Below are 14,570 nucleotides of genomic sequence, written 5' to 3' on the forward strand. Positions count from 1 at the left end.
ATCTAATGTGCTTACAGAGAAAGGAAACATTGATGAATCCAAGTTGAATTATTTTTTTCTATTTTAGTAAATGATGTGCTGTCTCACTATGAGTTTTCTGGTCCTTTGACATTGTTTGTTCCTTTTTTTTCTACCAACACAAGTTCCTTCCAAATCTTGACTTTTTTCATCTTCTACAGGTTCCTCCTCTGTGTCGACGTGCAACCCTGAGGTTTTCAACTTTTACACCTACCTCCGGACCCACCCACTTCTCCTTCGCCGCCATTTTGGTTCTTCAGACAAGGCTAAAGTTGGCCTTACTGCTGAGGGTCGCAGGGCTGACTCCGTTAGCCTGGATGAGAGAAGACTGTTTTTCACAGCTGCATATGCACACCTACAAGCTGGCTGCCCCATGCTTGCACTTGTAATCCTCTCCAAGATGCCCAAAGTCCACAAACATTCCAAAGTCCCGAATCAGGAGGATACAGGAATCTCTGGTGAACTCAGTGCTGGCAGTAAGGACGGACAAGCCTCAGATTGGTCTCAACCGTCCCTGAATGGCTACGAGTCAGACGGGAACAGCTTATCCGTCAGTAAATCAGACTCAGTGTTAAGTTTTGACTGGAGCCAGCCCTCTGTGACACTCCCAGATGAGCACCTGGAGCTAAAGTGGGACAGTGACAAGGACGAGGAAGAAGAGGATGAGGACGAAGAAGAAATTAAAAATCCCAAGACTGGTAGAATTGCAGACAGCAGCAGTGTGTTCCAGGACACACAGGATGTCATGTCACCGCTAATGGGAGAGGACAGTGAGGACAGCAATGACTTCATCGCACCGTCTGATGACATCTTGGTCGCCCAGCTAAAGTTTACTGCCTGCTTGAAGATAATGACCAATGAGCTCCGAACTCTGTCGACAGGGTATGAAGTCGATGGGGGGAAGCTACGTTACCAGCTCTACCAGTGGTTAGAAAGAGAGGTAATTCTAAGACTTTCAGACTCAAAGGTCAAACCCACAGTATCTTTGGGTTTTAATATTCATTTATGTTGTGATGCATTTTTTCTGGCTGCACCCTAAGGTTCACTCAGTAAAAATGTAAAACCTTGCATAACTCCCACACATCTCTCCCTTCTTCATAACCTCATAATGTTAATAATCCCAGTGGTTTTCTCTTGTCGAGTTGTTTACCACCTCCTTTGAAAACAGTATTGACGTTTTGGTGAAATGTTTTGCTTTGACTGATGAATTCCTTTCTTGATAAATTAATTTTAAAACACATTTCTATTTCTTTTTTCCCTAGGTGGTGGCTCTCCAGCGTTGCTGCAGCTACAAGCCCTGCCTGCCAGAGCTGTCTGTCCTGGGTGATGCCTCTGTGTCTGGGTCGGCGGAGGAGGAGGAACAGGTAGTTGGAGACTTAGATTTGTTAGATGGCTAGCTTTAATAAAAAGTTAAAACAATAGCATTAGTTAGTTGCACCAGTCTTTCTTGGAAGTCTGATTGTCAGACCCTTTTTGTTGTTGTGTTACAAAAACCTGTTACTGCTGCACAAAAAATTATGTTTTTCCTTCTACAATTGATTCAGTTCCAGCAGCAAGCGTAATTATACATACCTACTCTCGTACCGTATTGTTTTAAAATGACATTTCAAAGACCCACTACTTATTGTTGCCAGAATAGATTAATGTATAGTTGTTTTCGAGCCTACGATACTGGGGCTATTATTTGAACACTAGCCAGTTGCTGAACGTTGGCACATTTACAGGGATGATGATTGATTCGTATATAAAACTAATAAGGAAAAAATGTTTGTTGTTTTTTCCCCAAGCCTGGAAGCCCTCGTGGTGACAGCCAGAGGAGCAGGAGACACTGGCTGCAGAGTAACCAGCCCTTGCTGCGGATGTTTCTTAGCTACTGCAGCTTGCATGGCTCCCACGGTGGAGGACTGGCTTCTGTACGCATGGAGCTCATATTGCTGCTTCAGGAGTCTCACCAGGTAATTAAAACATGCACAGACTAACAAATAAAGGCCACCGATAAACTGAGCATGACAGTGGCATCCAAGTTAGTCTGGCTGTATGGCTGTTCCCACTGTGACACTGTTGTCAATTTTTTATTTGGTTGCTGATAGAAAGGATAAAACAATTAGTCATTTATTAATTTAGATGCTCTATTGACAATTTGTTGGGAAAAATATATTTTATAAAATGAAGTGTTTTTATTTGTTAGGGGGTTGGGTGCTTGTCAGACTAAGCAAGCAGGTCCGAATCAGTGAAGTGAGAAAAAATAATGAATTATGGATAATGGCTCTTTTGACCCTTGTCTTGCATTCGAGTTCTCCATCACAAGACACATGGTAGTAGAGGTAGTAAAGCCTGCCCAAACTTAACCTGACATAGGATCTGGACATAGACCCTACAGTACAATCTAAATATGACATAATTTGACTTAATCATTACAAATTTTTTTTAAAGGAAAAACAATAATAATTTCAATAAACTGTTTACACTGGTAAGCAGAATTGCAATGTTATTTAGCAGAGAGGAATACTGAATACCAGATTCCACAAACACACATCTTCTTATCATGCATTGGCAAATGTCGGCACACCTCCAGCAATGGTTTGACAGGTTGTGCTGAATCTCTGAGCTCCTGAGGGAGGTCCTGCCTTAGGCTGACTAATAGAAGTTTGAATTAAATTAGTGAGGTAAACAACTCAATGAGCCAGAATGGGGCCTCGTGAATTTTAGCACAGTCAATAGTTACTGGTCGTCCTTTCTGTTCTTTTTCACTTTAATTTTGGAATAAAAGCTTTTGTCCCCACTTTGGTCCCAGGGTTGTCAAATGTCTCTGTTGTTGTTGTAGAGGAATTTTTTTTGTATTTCTCCTTTTGTCTGGATTTCTGTTAAGAAGCTTGGTGACAACAAAATGTGATTCATCAAGCATAATGAACATGGGCCTCTGGTGTTATTACACAGGAATCAGGAATCTAGTGAACACACACACACACACACACACACACACACACACACAGAGATCTTTTTTGACATAAACATCTCTAGCTCACAAACAACCAGTCACTCCTCCATTGCTAACACACATCCTGTTCTTACATAAGTACAGGGGCATATATGACACTCCAGCAGTTTGCTCGTCCTGTTTTTTATTATGGCTCAGGAAAAGTTCAAAGCACTGAACTTCAAAGCACTAAATTTTTAGTTCTCTCTGTGAGCCGTCTCTTCTATCCTCTAAAAAAAGTTTTGAGAATGCAGAATGTAGCTAACACTTTGTTGTGTACAGGACAACTCCACCCAGTCAGTGGTGACATCAAGTTCCCAACCAACCTTGATCCCTCTTCTAATGGCTTGCACAGCCAATGTGAAGACAGTGGTGGCCAATCCCATCGTCTACCTGACCAACCTGACCCACGACATCTTGCAGACCATCAATGCACTTGACTCTCCTCCCCATCCTGATGTCATTAACAATGAGGTGAGGCAGCTTCAGGTCACATCTATCTATTTCTGCTTTGCATCCAAAGAGTGGACTTCAAGGTTTTCTTTAAGAGAAGCTATACATTTGAGTTTTATTGAAAGCAAGCACCAATACTGGGAGATGTGTGCAATGACCCATACAGTAAAACATAAGAAAATATTTATATTTATAAAATATGAAACAATTACTGCAAATTCATTATTCTGTTGTTTCAGATCTATGTGATGCACACCTTGGCTGCTTCTTTGTCGGCCTGTATATATCAGTGTCTGTGTGATGGACACACCTACAGGTACGCGTCTATATGCTCTCACTTATTAATCTGTCATGATTCAGGGACTTTTCCACAAAGCACCATAATCAGCAGCTTTATACTGAACCCATAAATCACATCACTTGCATATCACAAGCTATTCTCAAAGCCATCCATTTCTTCACATTGATTTGGGGATATAGAGGAATAAATCTCTGCACGTCCCAGTCCGTTCTTATGGAAAAAAAAAATACTTTTATGCAGCCTGAATCAGAACGGTTTGAGTACATAGTAGGTTCCTACAAGAAAGCATCTCTGTGAGCAAGATTCTTGAATTCTTAATACGTCTTAAAACGATTCTTAGCTTTGATACAACTTATTCATTTCCCACCACATTCACCTTGACACAACTCCATTAACAGCACTAGCTGCCACTGGATTATTTATCTGTCATGAGTCATGACTTAGCACTGCCACTTTCATGGACACAATGCTGACAAAAATCAAGTTAATTTATGTCCTCTGGTTGTGTGTGTGTGTGTGTGTGTGTGTGTGTGTGTGTGTGTGTGTGTGTGTGTGTGTGTGTGTGTGTGTGTGTGTGTGTGTGTGTGTGTGTGTGTGTGTGTGTGTGTGTGTGTGTGTGTGTGTGTGTGTGTGTGTGTGTGTGTGTGTGTGTCTCTGTGTGTGTGTGTGTGTGTGTGTGTGTGTGTGTGTGTGTGTGTGTGTGTGTGTGTGTGTTGGAGGGTTTTTAGGCTTATTGGAGCAGAATAATAAGAAATAAGGAGGAAGGACATGGCTGCTGGTAACCAAGAGTACTTTGTAATGAGAGAATAGTGCACACACAAGGCAAACACTACAAATTTAAGTGGAAAATAATTTTCAAGATGTCGTAGGGTTTGTTTATGAACAATCATCTTAGCACATGCTTTGGGCTGGTTTTTACAAGGCTTTACAAAGTGATGCCATTTAAGGCTTAAAAAAGAAAAACATGTTGGAAGTCTGCAAACTAAAAATATGGCAGTCACTTGTCTGTTTTGATCTTGTTGGAAATAATTTATGAAAGCTGCAAGGCTGCTGTTTATAATTCTTAGTGTAAATGTTTAATTTGATCTCTACTTTTGACAGATGGAAGAAACAGTGTTCATTTAGGATGTGAACATACCATAACTCCTAATCACTTTGACAGCAACCCAGTAGGAATCCAGTGTGGGATTCTTTTTTTTCTTTTTTCTTTTTTTCATATTACCCATCTGGCATACAGCTGTGCGGAGTTCCTATCACGGTTCGGCCATATTGCTTGATGTTGAGCACATTTATTTTAACTCACGCAGGACCACTCTGGGACCTTGGAAGCCACAGTGCTGCGACACCAAAAGTAGAATTGCTTGTATCATTTAAATTATGTGTCAAAAAGGAGAGAATTTTGTATGGAACATGCATTCATATTTGGAGAGCAAGCTCTCTTAACTTGGTATTAAAAAATATCGCTCAACTTAAAGCAATTTGATTAAATGAGCAATTGGTTTTGCGTCTTCCTTATCTTCTATATGCTTAACACATGCACACAAACAGCCATCTTCTACACACTGCTGGGAGTTGAACAGTCTAACTAATTTAGCAAATTTAACACTGTCTTTGTTATGTTAATTATGAAATAAACTCTCCTGGTGTGTCGCTGCAGTGGTTTGATGAAACTGTGCTTCTTTTTTTTCTTTTTTTTCCTCCTGAGTGTGTGAGTGAGAGAGCAAGTGAGTGTGAATGTTTTAAAAGCTATCTCATGATGTAGGTTGTGGGGGTTGAGTGTTGCTGCCAAGTTGACTGTATTTTGACGTATGTTCTGCTCTTTTCTCTCTCTGACTGTTATCGAGTCAACTTCAGTTTAATTCATTGGACTTTTAATGAAGTAACCAATAGCTGAATAACATGGGTTTATTGTATCTGCTTTCTTCATCATGGAGCTTTCCTTCTCTATTTCCACAAAGCTTTTATCGGCAGCAAACCTGAGATTCAAAGCCCATTAGTATTTTATGTCTTGACAGAACAGTTTGACACTGGTGCGTCTTTTCCTACAAACAGTTGCTTCCCAGAATTCAGAGCGAAGTTAAAACATTCAGACATAATATATTTATACCACCTAACCCAATTTTTGAAAGTTCACTTTTCAGTAAAGCATTTCATGTGTAACATAAATCAATGGTTTGCATTGTGCCCTTATGCTGATTCCATGGGTTCCATCTCTTTTATCTGTTTCATCTCCAAACAGCCATATGAACCATTTCACCGGGATTGTTTACCAGAGTGTGTTGCTGTCTCAGAAGCAGCCAGCCAGGGCTGTCAGCGTGGATGAGTCTGTTCAGCCCAACACGTCTCCTGCACAGTGGCCAGGTAAATCAAGCAAAACAGAAGAGGAAAAAGTCAATACCGTGACAGCCCTAGTTTTTATTTAAGAAGACCATGGAGTACGTTTTATCGGAAATTACTTGTCAGTAGAATCGCTTCATTGTTGTTGTTTATTTATATTTTTTATGAAAAGCGTTGTCAATAAGTGAAATTTTGAATATTGTCCTATATGGGGCAGCTGTCGATCTTGAGAAAGAGCAGGTCGTCCTCTACTCGAAGGGTCGGTGGTTTGATTCCTGGCTTTTCTACTCCACACTAGGAAGTGTCCTTTGGCAAGACTCTGAACCCCAAATTAACCCTGAAATTTGCTGTGCCAACAGCATGTGAGACGACATGACTGATAGACAAAGTGCCAACTGTGTTGTAAAGTGCGTTGATAGGTCCATAAGACTAGAAATGCTCTATAAAAGCTCAGTCAAGTTACTATTTACTTTAAATGTATTTCACAATAGGGTGACTTATAGTGGACTAAATATTCTGCTTTTCTGTTTCTCAAAGGCAAATTAACTTTATGTTGCCTTCTTCGGTTACATGGGAATTTTTGTTTGTTATATTTTATCTGAAGTAACAGTTGTTGTTGTTGTTTAAACACTTAAAGTGCTTTAACAGTAGTGCTGTCTTTTTCCTCATCTTTTTCTTCCTGCTCTCCCTTTCTCATCCCGCTCTCCAGGTATCGCATCTCTGATCCGTCTGCTGAGCTCAGCAGGTGAGGAGAGCCAGCCAGGCTTGGCGGTGCTGCTCTGCGAGATCTTGACCGCCGTATTCCTCAGTCTGTTTGTTCACGGCATGGCCACCCACTCCAGCAACGAGCTGTTTCGCATCATGGCCCACCCTCTCAATAGCCAGCTTTGGGTGACGGTGTTTGGAGGAGGTGCCCGGACCCCTGTCATAGAAAAACCCAACAGCCCGACGAGAACACCCCCACTAGGTGATTGTTTCTCTGGTTCTCTTTCTGACGGTCCACCTGAGTGGCTGCCTCTCTGTGTGGGGTGACCCAGTAGCTAAATCAAATCAGTCCTACTAAATTAAGTGGATTCCCGTCTGTAGGACATAGTGAAATGCATTAACCGATTAGTGTGGGAGCTGTGTCCATCACACTCCCCCTGCTGCTCTCATGGTTAGCAGGTGAAACCTGATCTAATATATCTGTAATTCCTGCTAATTTGACATTATATGAGCATTTTAACTACTTTTTGTTTGTGTGTATTGTTCTTGTGTTGTTTATGTTTTAGCTTTAAGATATTTTAATATTTGTCCTTTGGGGGGGGGGGGGGGAAGCAATGTCAGGCTTGGCATGTGTAATCATGGGTATAGTATCTTGACAAACACTTTTTCTTGACAATCCAGCCTCTCCGAGTGGCTCAGACAGAAAGTCCAGACGATTCAGGCTTCTGTCATCCCGCCGTGGATCCAAAGAGGAGTCTGGGATAGAGCGCGAGGGACCCTCCAGTCCCAAGCATGTCCCTGTAGTGGAACAAGAAGCTGCCTCCATCTTTAAAGAACGATTTGTCCCTCCAGAGCTCAGCATTTGGGATTACTTTATTGCCAAGGTAAAAAAAAAAAAATCTTAGTTGAAACATGGCCCTTTCATCTTGACTATTTTTCTTACTTTTCTGAGTTTATTTGAGGTAACTTGGCTTGTCATTGGAATAATGTTTCATGTTCAGGGTTCATCTATAATAAATGTACTAAAACTGTCTAAAGTAGGTGTCTTTTATTGTTGAGCTAACACAGTGTGTATATCTGTCCTCTTCATTTTTGTTATGCTGTCTTCTAGCCTTTCCTGCCTCCATCAGAAAACAGAATTGAGTACGACTCCGAGGAGAGCCAGGGCAGTCAAGATGAAGACGAAGATGAATATGAATATGAAGACGTATTCGACCCCAACTCTCCACGGCGAGAGCATTCAAACCACAATTCATATAGGTAACAAGGCAATCAGAGATGGCAGACGTCACCCCCATTCACGTAATGTTGCACATGGCATTTCGCAGAAAATTGCATACTTTTTCATGACTGATGATTGAATGAGCACCCCTCAGAAAAAATGTAACTGCCTATACTAAACCTCCATGTCTTTGAGTCTGTATGCATTCAGTTACACTGCCTCAAATGTTTGCTCCACATTGAGTCTAAATAGCTTTGAACCCATGTACATTGTGTATGTTCAAAACTGTAATCTGATTTGTAATGGCTTCTTCTCCTAGTTGGTGTTTGATGCGTCTGGCAATGGTTCAGCTGGTGTTGGTCAACCTCAAGTCATTTTACCCAATGGCAGGATATGATCTATTAGGTAAATGCACCACACGCTCTCTGATGTACTATTGTCCAGGTGGTAAATAAGTGCCGCCCCATTTCTCATTGCCTGTCTTAGCTAATCTTATTGCCTTTGTGTGTGTGCCTGCTCCTACTTAATGCAGATCTGCCTGTGGGCTCTCCACTGTGTCACGCTGTGCTAAAGACTTTGCAGCGCTGGGAGCAGGTGTTGCAGAAAAGACTGGAGATCTTTGGGGGGCCGCCATCCAAGTATATCTCCACACACTCACAGGATGAAACGGCCGCACCTGGCCCCGCCCTGCTCAGACACAAGGCCCTGTTCGAACCGTCCAACACCCCATTCAGGTACCACCGTGAGCTGCGTGACCCAATCAACACTCTCACCCAAGAACACAAGATGAAAAAAAAATGTTTATGAGAAGTTTGAGACCTTTTCTTTAATACATTCAAATTGAAATTTGTCAGCCATTCTGGTTTTGTTGATGAACATGGTTGTAGTTACGCAGTCAAAAGTTTTGTTTTTGTGGACACTAAACCATTATCTTGTCCTTCAAGCTTGTATCATTTCAAGCCTTCAGATTTACTGGTCAGCCTGTAAACATCATGAATAATTGAATCCATACCATACACCCACAATTTTATTCCTGTGCGTACTGACCCTCTGTAGATTTCTGGGGCTGTATAGTAGTCCTGTAGAGATCCTTTTTTTTTGTTCTTGGAAGAAACAACATTGTGCATGTTAATTTGATGTATATTGCTTTAAGCAGCAGATATGTACGTTTTTCAGACCAGCACTAATGGTTAAATCAGAAATAATATGTTTTAACACATTTAGTTGTGCTTCGGTGAGCTGATACAACTGATTTAATGAGCATGACTGTTAATATGCAGGAGATGTTCTATTGTTTCCAGGACTAACCACCACTCAGCGCTCCCAGTGAAACGTCTGTGGCAGTTTCTGGTCAAGCAGGAAGAAGTGCAGGAGACTTTCATTAGAAATATCTTCACCAAGATTCGGGACCCAAACGAGGTACACCATGTTTACACAATGCCAGCCCACTGCATGCGCTGTCTCCGTGTTGCACAGCTAGCACATTGTATTAATTGTCACTGAATAACACTCTAACTATTTTGTTATGATTAAAATCTACAACATATCTCTGTATTTACCCCTCAGGCAAACTGCATCATTATTATTTTATCATCTCTGTTGGCGTATTTGTGCTTGTTAATATTTCTTTTGCCAACCACATGTGCTATTGGTGCCTCCATTTGCATGATGATGCTCTTAATTTTGTTCAAATAATTACACCCTGTTTGTTAACATTTACAATAATTCCGTTTCTTTGTGTTTGCATGGTTCATCACTGGTTGTCGTTGTTGTGTGTTGTGTTCTGTATGTTGCGTGTGTGTTTGTTTGTGTGTGTGTGTCTGTGTCTGCCCCATGCTGCTCCCCCAAATGATTAAAGTCGGTTGAGGACCAGACTGACAATATGAAATGTTCAGGGATGGAGGAGACAGGAAACAATCAGGTACTGCTACTTAACACCAATTGCTGCTTGTACTAATGGAGTGGGACGGGCTCGGTGTCAACCTCAACTTTGATAGATTTTAATAGTTAGTATAAGTGATTTCAATTTAAGTTTTTTATGCGAAATTAAGATTGTGTGTGTGTGTGTGTGTGTGTGTGTGGTGTGTGTGTGTGTGTGTGACAGATTGTTTTAGGAACACATTAAATATTGTTATCTATTTATATATTTTTTTCTTTAGAAATACACATTTATACTATGTACATTAACGTATTGCATTGATACTGACAATTTTCAAAAACTTTTAAACCCTAGGGGCGGGACAAACATTGCTTTGATAGATAATAGGGAAGTGATAATCCTGAAAATTTAATATCTTTAGTAAAACCATGACATTTGCCAGTTTTTCATAGCGTTATTAAAAACATACCTATTATCTCTCATGTTGGTTTGCATGATTTTGACTTGAAAAATCCTTCGGTCACAATCAACAGAAGGAAATCACTGGTTTCACAACTGTGTGGTTGATTACACAGTTGACTGTCTGTGCCGCAGCTTAAGGTGCTGTTAGTATCACATCAGTCTAAATCTTACAATTAAAGGTATTTGTATCATAAAATGCATTTAATGACCACCCTGTACTACAAAAATGGCTTTGTTTTATCTGAGAGGTTTTTGGTAGCATGCTCGTAAAATGTGTGATGTAACATCACACTGGTCAATGATGAAACCACCTGTGATGTTTTCATCACTGACTGCAGTTCTTTTTTGACAAGACCATTGAATAAACTGTATCATACTATAATGCTAGTACTTCTGTTGAAGCTTATGAAACCTCTCAACGTGTGGGTGGTACAAGCTGTACTGTAAATTAGATGGGAACATGTACATCATGCACTTTTTATTCACCTGCTACAGTAGAATAGTAAATGTGGCGTGTCACACATTATCTAGGAATCATTAAAAATTGTGAACTTGACAGAATTACACTACACGTATTTTCAAGGCCATGAACTATGAATGTTCCTCTCAGTGTTTGATATTAATCTTGCATTTAGTATAAATATTCATGCGAATGTGAGCCATAAATCTTGAATTGCACTGTACACCGGTGCTTTCGTAGCAGGTTTCTAATCTTCTTGCTTTCGCTGTGCAAGCTGCCTTGTCATAGCTACTCCATTTAGCTCAGTGTTAATTAACCCATTCCCTCAGAGGACAAACTATGATGCTGAATAGCTTCTGATTAATGGGTCAGGCTCTGTCGCAGGGAATCTGAGTCCCACAGGGATTATGTGCTCGGAGAAAATGGCAAACCACCACATTTAGATTTTTGCAAGTCTAGTTTTACTTTATTCCCTTTGACAGAAAAAGCCTTTGTCTTTTCCCCCCTGAATAAATGCAGTGAAGACTTTAATTCAGTCTCATGCTGAAAGGACGCCTGTCTCATTTCAAGTAACTTCATCATCAAAATGTTACGTCAGCGGAGCTACAGTACAGTGTAGCATACTTTGCTACTGCATACATCCCATAGGACCCTACTGTACATGGTACACAGTGTGCTTGTGCTCATTGCTCAGGGGTTTGTTGTGCTCATGCAGTCTAATGGCACCAACCCAGTTTACTGTATGTTGGTTAACAGTGTGGCCAGATGCATCTCACATGTCCTCTGTCTCATAAAGGCAAGAGTAAACAAACACGTAAACATAGAGTGCACTGTAGAGAAACAAAGAGTACACCCGGCCAGAAGCTCTCTTTAATAACATCAGCTACGTTGTCTTCCACTGCAAATCATATGACTCTTTTTCATCCCCAACCACGGATCTGGTCAGGTCATTGTTCTGTAGCATGTATCTGAAGTCAGGCTGTTTTGTTGTCTGCAGGAAATGTTTACCAATGTTTCAGCTGCAATACTTGAATCTACATGTTGGTGATTTATTGTGTATGTGTGTGTTTGTTTGCAGACTGGGTCAGATCTGGGCTCCCCTGGTGGAAAGGCACGCATCATCCACAAGGAATCTGACATCATCACAGCCTTTGCCATCAACAAGGTACAACTCTCATACACAGTTACTGAACAACACTCCACACTGTGAGAAAAGCCCAGTGCTTCATTGGTTTAACGATGAAGGACCTGGCAGCAAATCTAACTTTTGAGACGAACCTGAGTCACTCTCTGTAAAAGACCCCAGATTGCCCAGGAGGAAAAAAATGTTAGACAATATTTTGAGCACAGTCGATGATTTATTTGCTTAAGAATCTGATATTCCCCACATGAGTTGTTGGAGACCAATAAATAAATGATTTAAGTAGTTATAGCTCAGCTCTGCATGTTTAAAATCAATGTGCCTCAAACCAAAAAAATTCAACTTTGTATTCTGAATTTGAAGGTGGTGGATTCAAACAGAATTTTAAAAAACCTGAACTTTGAGTTATAGCTTCACTTTGACGAATACACCTTTCAAAATGAGGGCACGCGATTCAAATTCACAGCAAATATTTAAGCCCTTTGGCCAGTGGCGCGACTCGTACGATATATTTTAGCCCCTTTGATGTTGTTGAGCTCGTGTTTTCTTTATAGGAAGAGGTTCACAGTATGATACTTTCACTTCAATGCAGCTATTTATTTAAAGGGGAAGCAGCGGCGCTGTCTTTTTTCTTGAATGTGATCAAGGGAAGGTGCGCCGCATGTCTTCATCAAAAGCAAAAAAGTTGGTTTTGTGACCAAAGGAAAAATAGAGTCCTCCCTTGTGGACCCTCTAACTTTTCAAATTTTGCCCGTGCATCAAGTCTCACTCTGTTTTCCCTGGCTCTCTATCCTCTTTGTCACTCACCTCTCTCCCTTTCACAATCTCTTGTCTCGGTCTCAGGCAAATCGAAATTGTCTAGTCATGGCCTCCACCCATGACATTCAGGAGCTGGATGTGTCATCCATCTTGGCCACACAGATCATGACATGGATAGACGATGATGAGGCCGAAGCCAAAGGGTAAGAGAGCGATCTATGTGTGTGTGTGTGTGTGTGTGTGCATGCATGTGCATGTTTGCGTACTGTAGTGGACGAGTCCAACGGCTGCTGAAAAATCAACTCACCTTTTCCCCCTTGTACCAGCAGATCTAAATATGGAGTGAACATGGGGCACTGATTTTTTCAGTTATGGTTGTGTGGGTGGTGTAAATACATATATTGATGGTGCAGCATAATCTGTATGTATTTGTGTCGGCTGCTGCTTTTTTGAGATATTAAAGAATCTTAGAGCAAAGCTTCTCTCTGTCAATATTTGCTCTTGTCTGGATAGCTTAATAAAAGCACAAAGTGATAACAAGTCTCATTTTCATCATCGACATCAAACACATCCTGCCGTCCTTCTACGCTAAACATCTCTTCATCTGTCCCTGAAAAAAAAAAGATTTCCCTCTGTCATGGAAATATTTAATCTAATTATTATTCTGTCTGCAGTGCCGCTGGTGATGACTTCCTGGTGATCCATGCACGCGATGACTTTGCCGCCCTCCACGGCACCACGCCGTACACCCACAGTAGCCCTGGTACACCCATCAACATGCCGTGGCTGGGAGGTGTGCAGACAGGCAGGGGCGCAGCCATGGTGAGCTCTACACCTGTATTTATAAATGATGATGAAATCTTAATCAGCAACAGTTGTGAAGTGAATATAGCCCAAAGTCTAGGAGCAGAAGATGACAGACGTTTTGACTACACTAGTTATTTAGTGTGCAGTCATCTTCTCTTCAATATGTGATGAAATACAAGCCATTTGTTTGCCGCATCCGCGTTGTCTCTGCTGAATTGTATTATTTTTCTTATTCCTTTGTTGTATGTAAATTGAATATCTTTTGGACCGTTTGTCTGACAAAAACAAATATACAGAGCTGTGGGAAACTGGTGGAGCAAACAATAATATTATTATATATATTATAATATATTTAAAAAGTAACTTGGATTTTAACGGGTAAATAAAAAATAACTAAGTTGCTGTCTTAATATATTCTTTTTTTCCAAATCCCTCTTAGATTAATTTGTGTTGATACAGAATGTAGATGCCGTTAAAATAACTCAACTTGCTTTTTTTATTTAATCCATCACATTGATAACAGTGTCACCATCACTGCTGCTTTTGAATTCTATTACACTATTATTGTGTTTTGTCAAAATGTAATAATTGTTACAGTTTTTTTCAAAATGTACTGTACGTTACAACTAAGCTGTACTGGAGCAGTAGTGAGTCATGTTTGTTGATATTAACCAGTTGGCTCATTGCTCTTGATATGCAGTCTGGACAGTGAGCATCACTGTGCATCGTGACTATTTTACCAAACCGTCGGGCAGTTTGCTCAAGGCTGGAGCAGATTATAATTTAGTTCACTTTTACTTGTGCAGCGCCAAATCACGACATACATTATCAAAGGGCACTTTACAGTGTAAGGTCAGGATTGCACATTGTCATAGAGAGAAACCCCAACAGTTCCCACAATGACAATCAAGCACCTGGTGACGATGGTGAGAAAAAAGACCAGACTCTGGGTCTCTCCTTTCGAACGGTCGGGTTTGAAAGGGGAGACATGTGGGGGAAAGAGAAATAGTGGCAGCTTCTGCAGCTCTGGAGTCAGTTGATAACGAGCT

The 14,570-nt window shown here is 40.8% G+C and overlaps 1 protein-coding gene across 2 annotated transcripts in view; it reads left to right on the forward strand.

Moving 5' to 3' along the window:
* Positions 1-14,570, forward strand: part of LOC118313338 (dmX-like protein 1) — a 44,723-nt gene that overhangs the window by 21,885 nt on the left and 8,268 nt on the right. Inside the window, exons 29-44 of one of the 2 annotated variants that reach the window (XM_035638691.2) lie at positions 180-958; positions 1,281-1,382; positions 1,806-1,973; positions 3,278-3,469; positions 3,688-3,764; positions 5,989-6,110; positions 6,796-7,053; positions 7,473-7,675; positions 7,903-8,051; positions 8,333-8,418; positions 8,546-8,747; positions 9,315-9,432; positions 9,872-9,934; positions 11,893-11,979; positions 12,799-12,917; positions 13,389-13,536. In XM_035638691.2, the coding sequence (XP_035494584.2) occupies positions 180-958; positions 1,281-1,382; positions 1,806-1,973; positions 3,278-3,469; positions 3,688-3,764; positions 5,989-6,110; positions 6,796-7,053; positions 7,473-7,675; positions 7,903-8,051; positions 8,333-8,418; positions 8,546-8,747; positions 9,315-9,432; positions 9,872-9,934; positions 11,893-11,979; positions 12,799-12,917; positions 13,389-13,536 (2,873 nt within the window). The remainder of the gene's footprint in view (positions 1-179; positions 959-1,280; positions 1,383-1,805; positions 1,974-3,277; positions 3,470-3,687; positions 3,765-5,988; positions 6,111-6,795; positions 7,054-7,472; positions 7,676-7,902; positions 8,052-8,332; positions 8,419-8,545; positions 8,748-9,314; positions 9,433-9,871; positions 9,935-11,892; positions 11,980-12,798; positions 12,918-13,388; positions 13,537-14,570) is intronic. The other variant, XM_035638692.2, reaches the window with a different exon arrangement.

Source organism: Scophthalmus maximus, chromosome 19 (assembly GCF_022379125.1).
Source record: "Scophthalmus maximus strain ysfricsl-2021 chromosome 19, ASM2237912v1, whole genome shotgun sequence".
NCBI lineage: Eukaryota > Metazoa > Chordata > Actinopteri > Pleuronectiformes > Scophthalmidae > Scophthalmus > Scophthalmus maximus.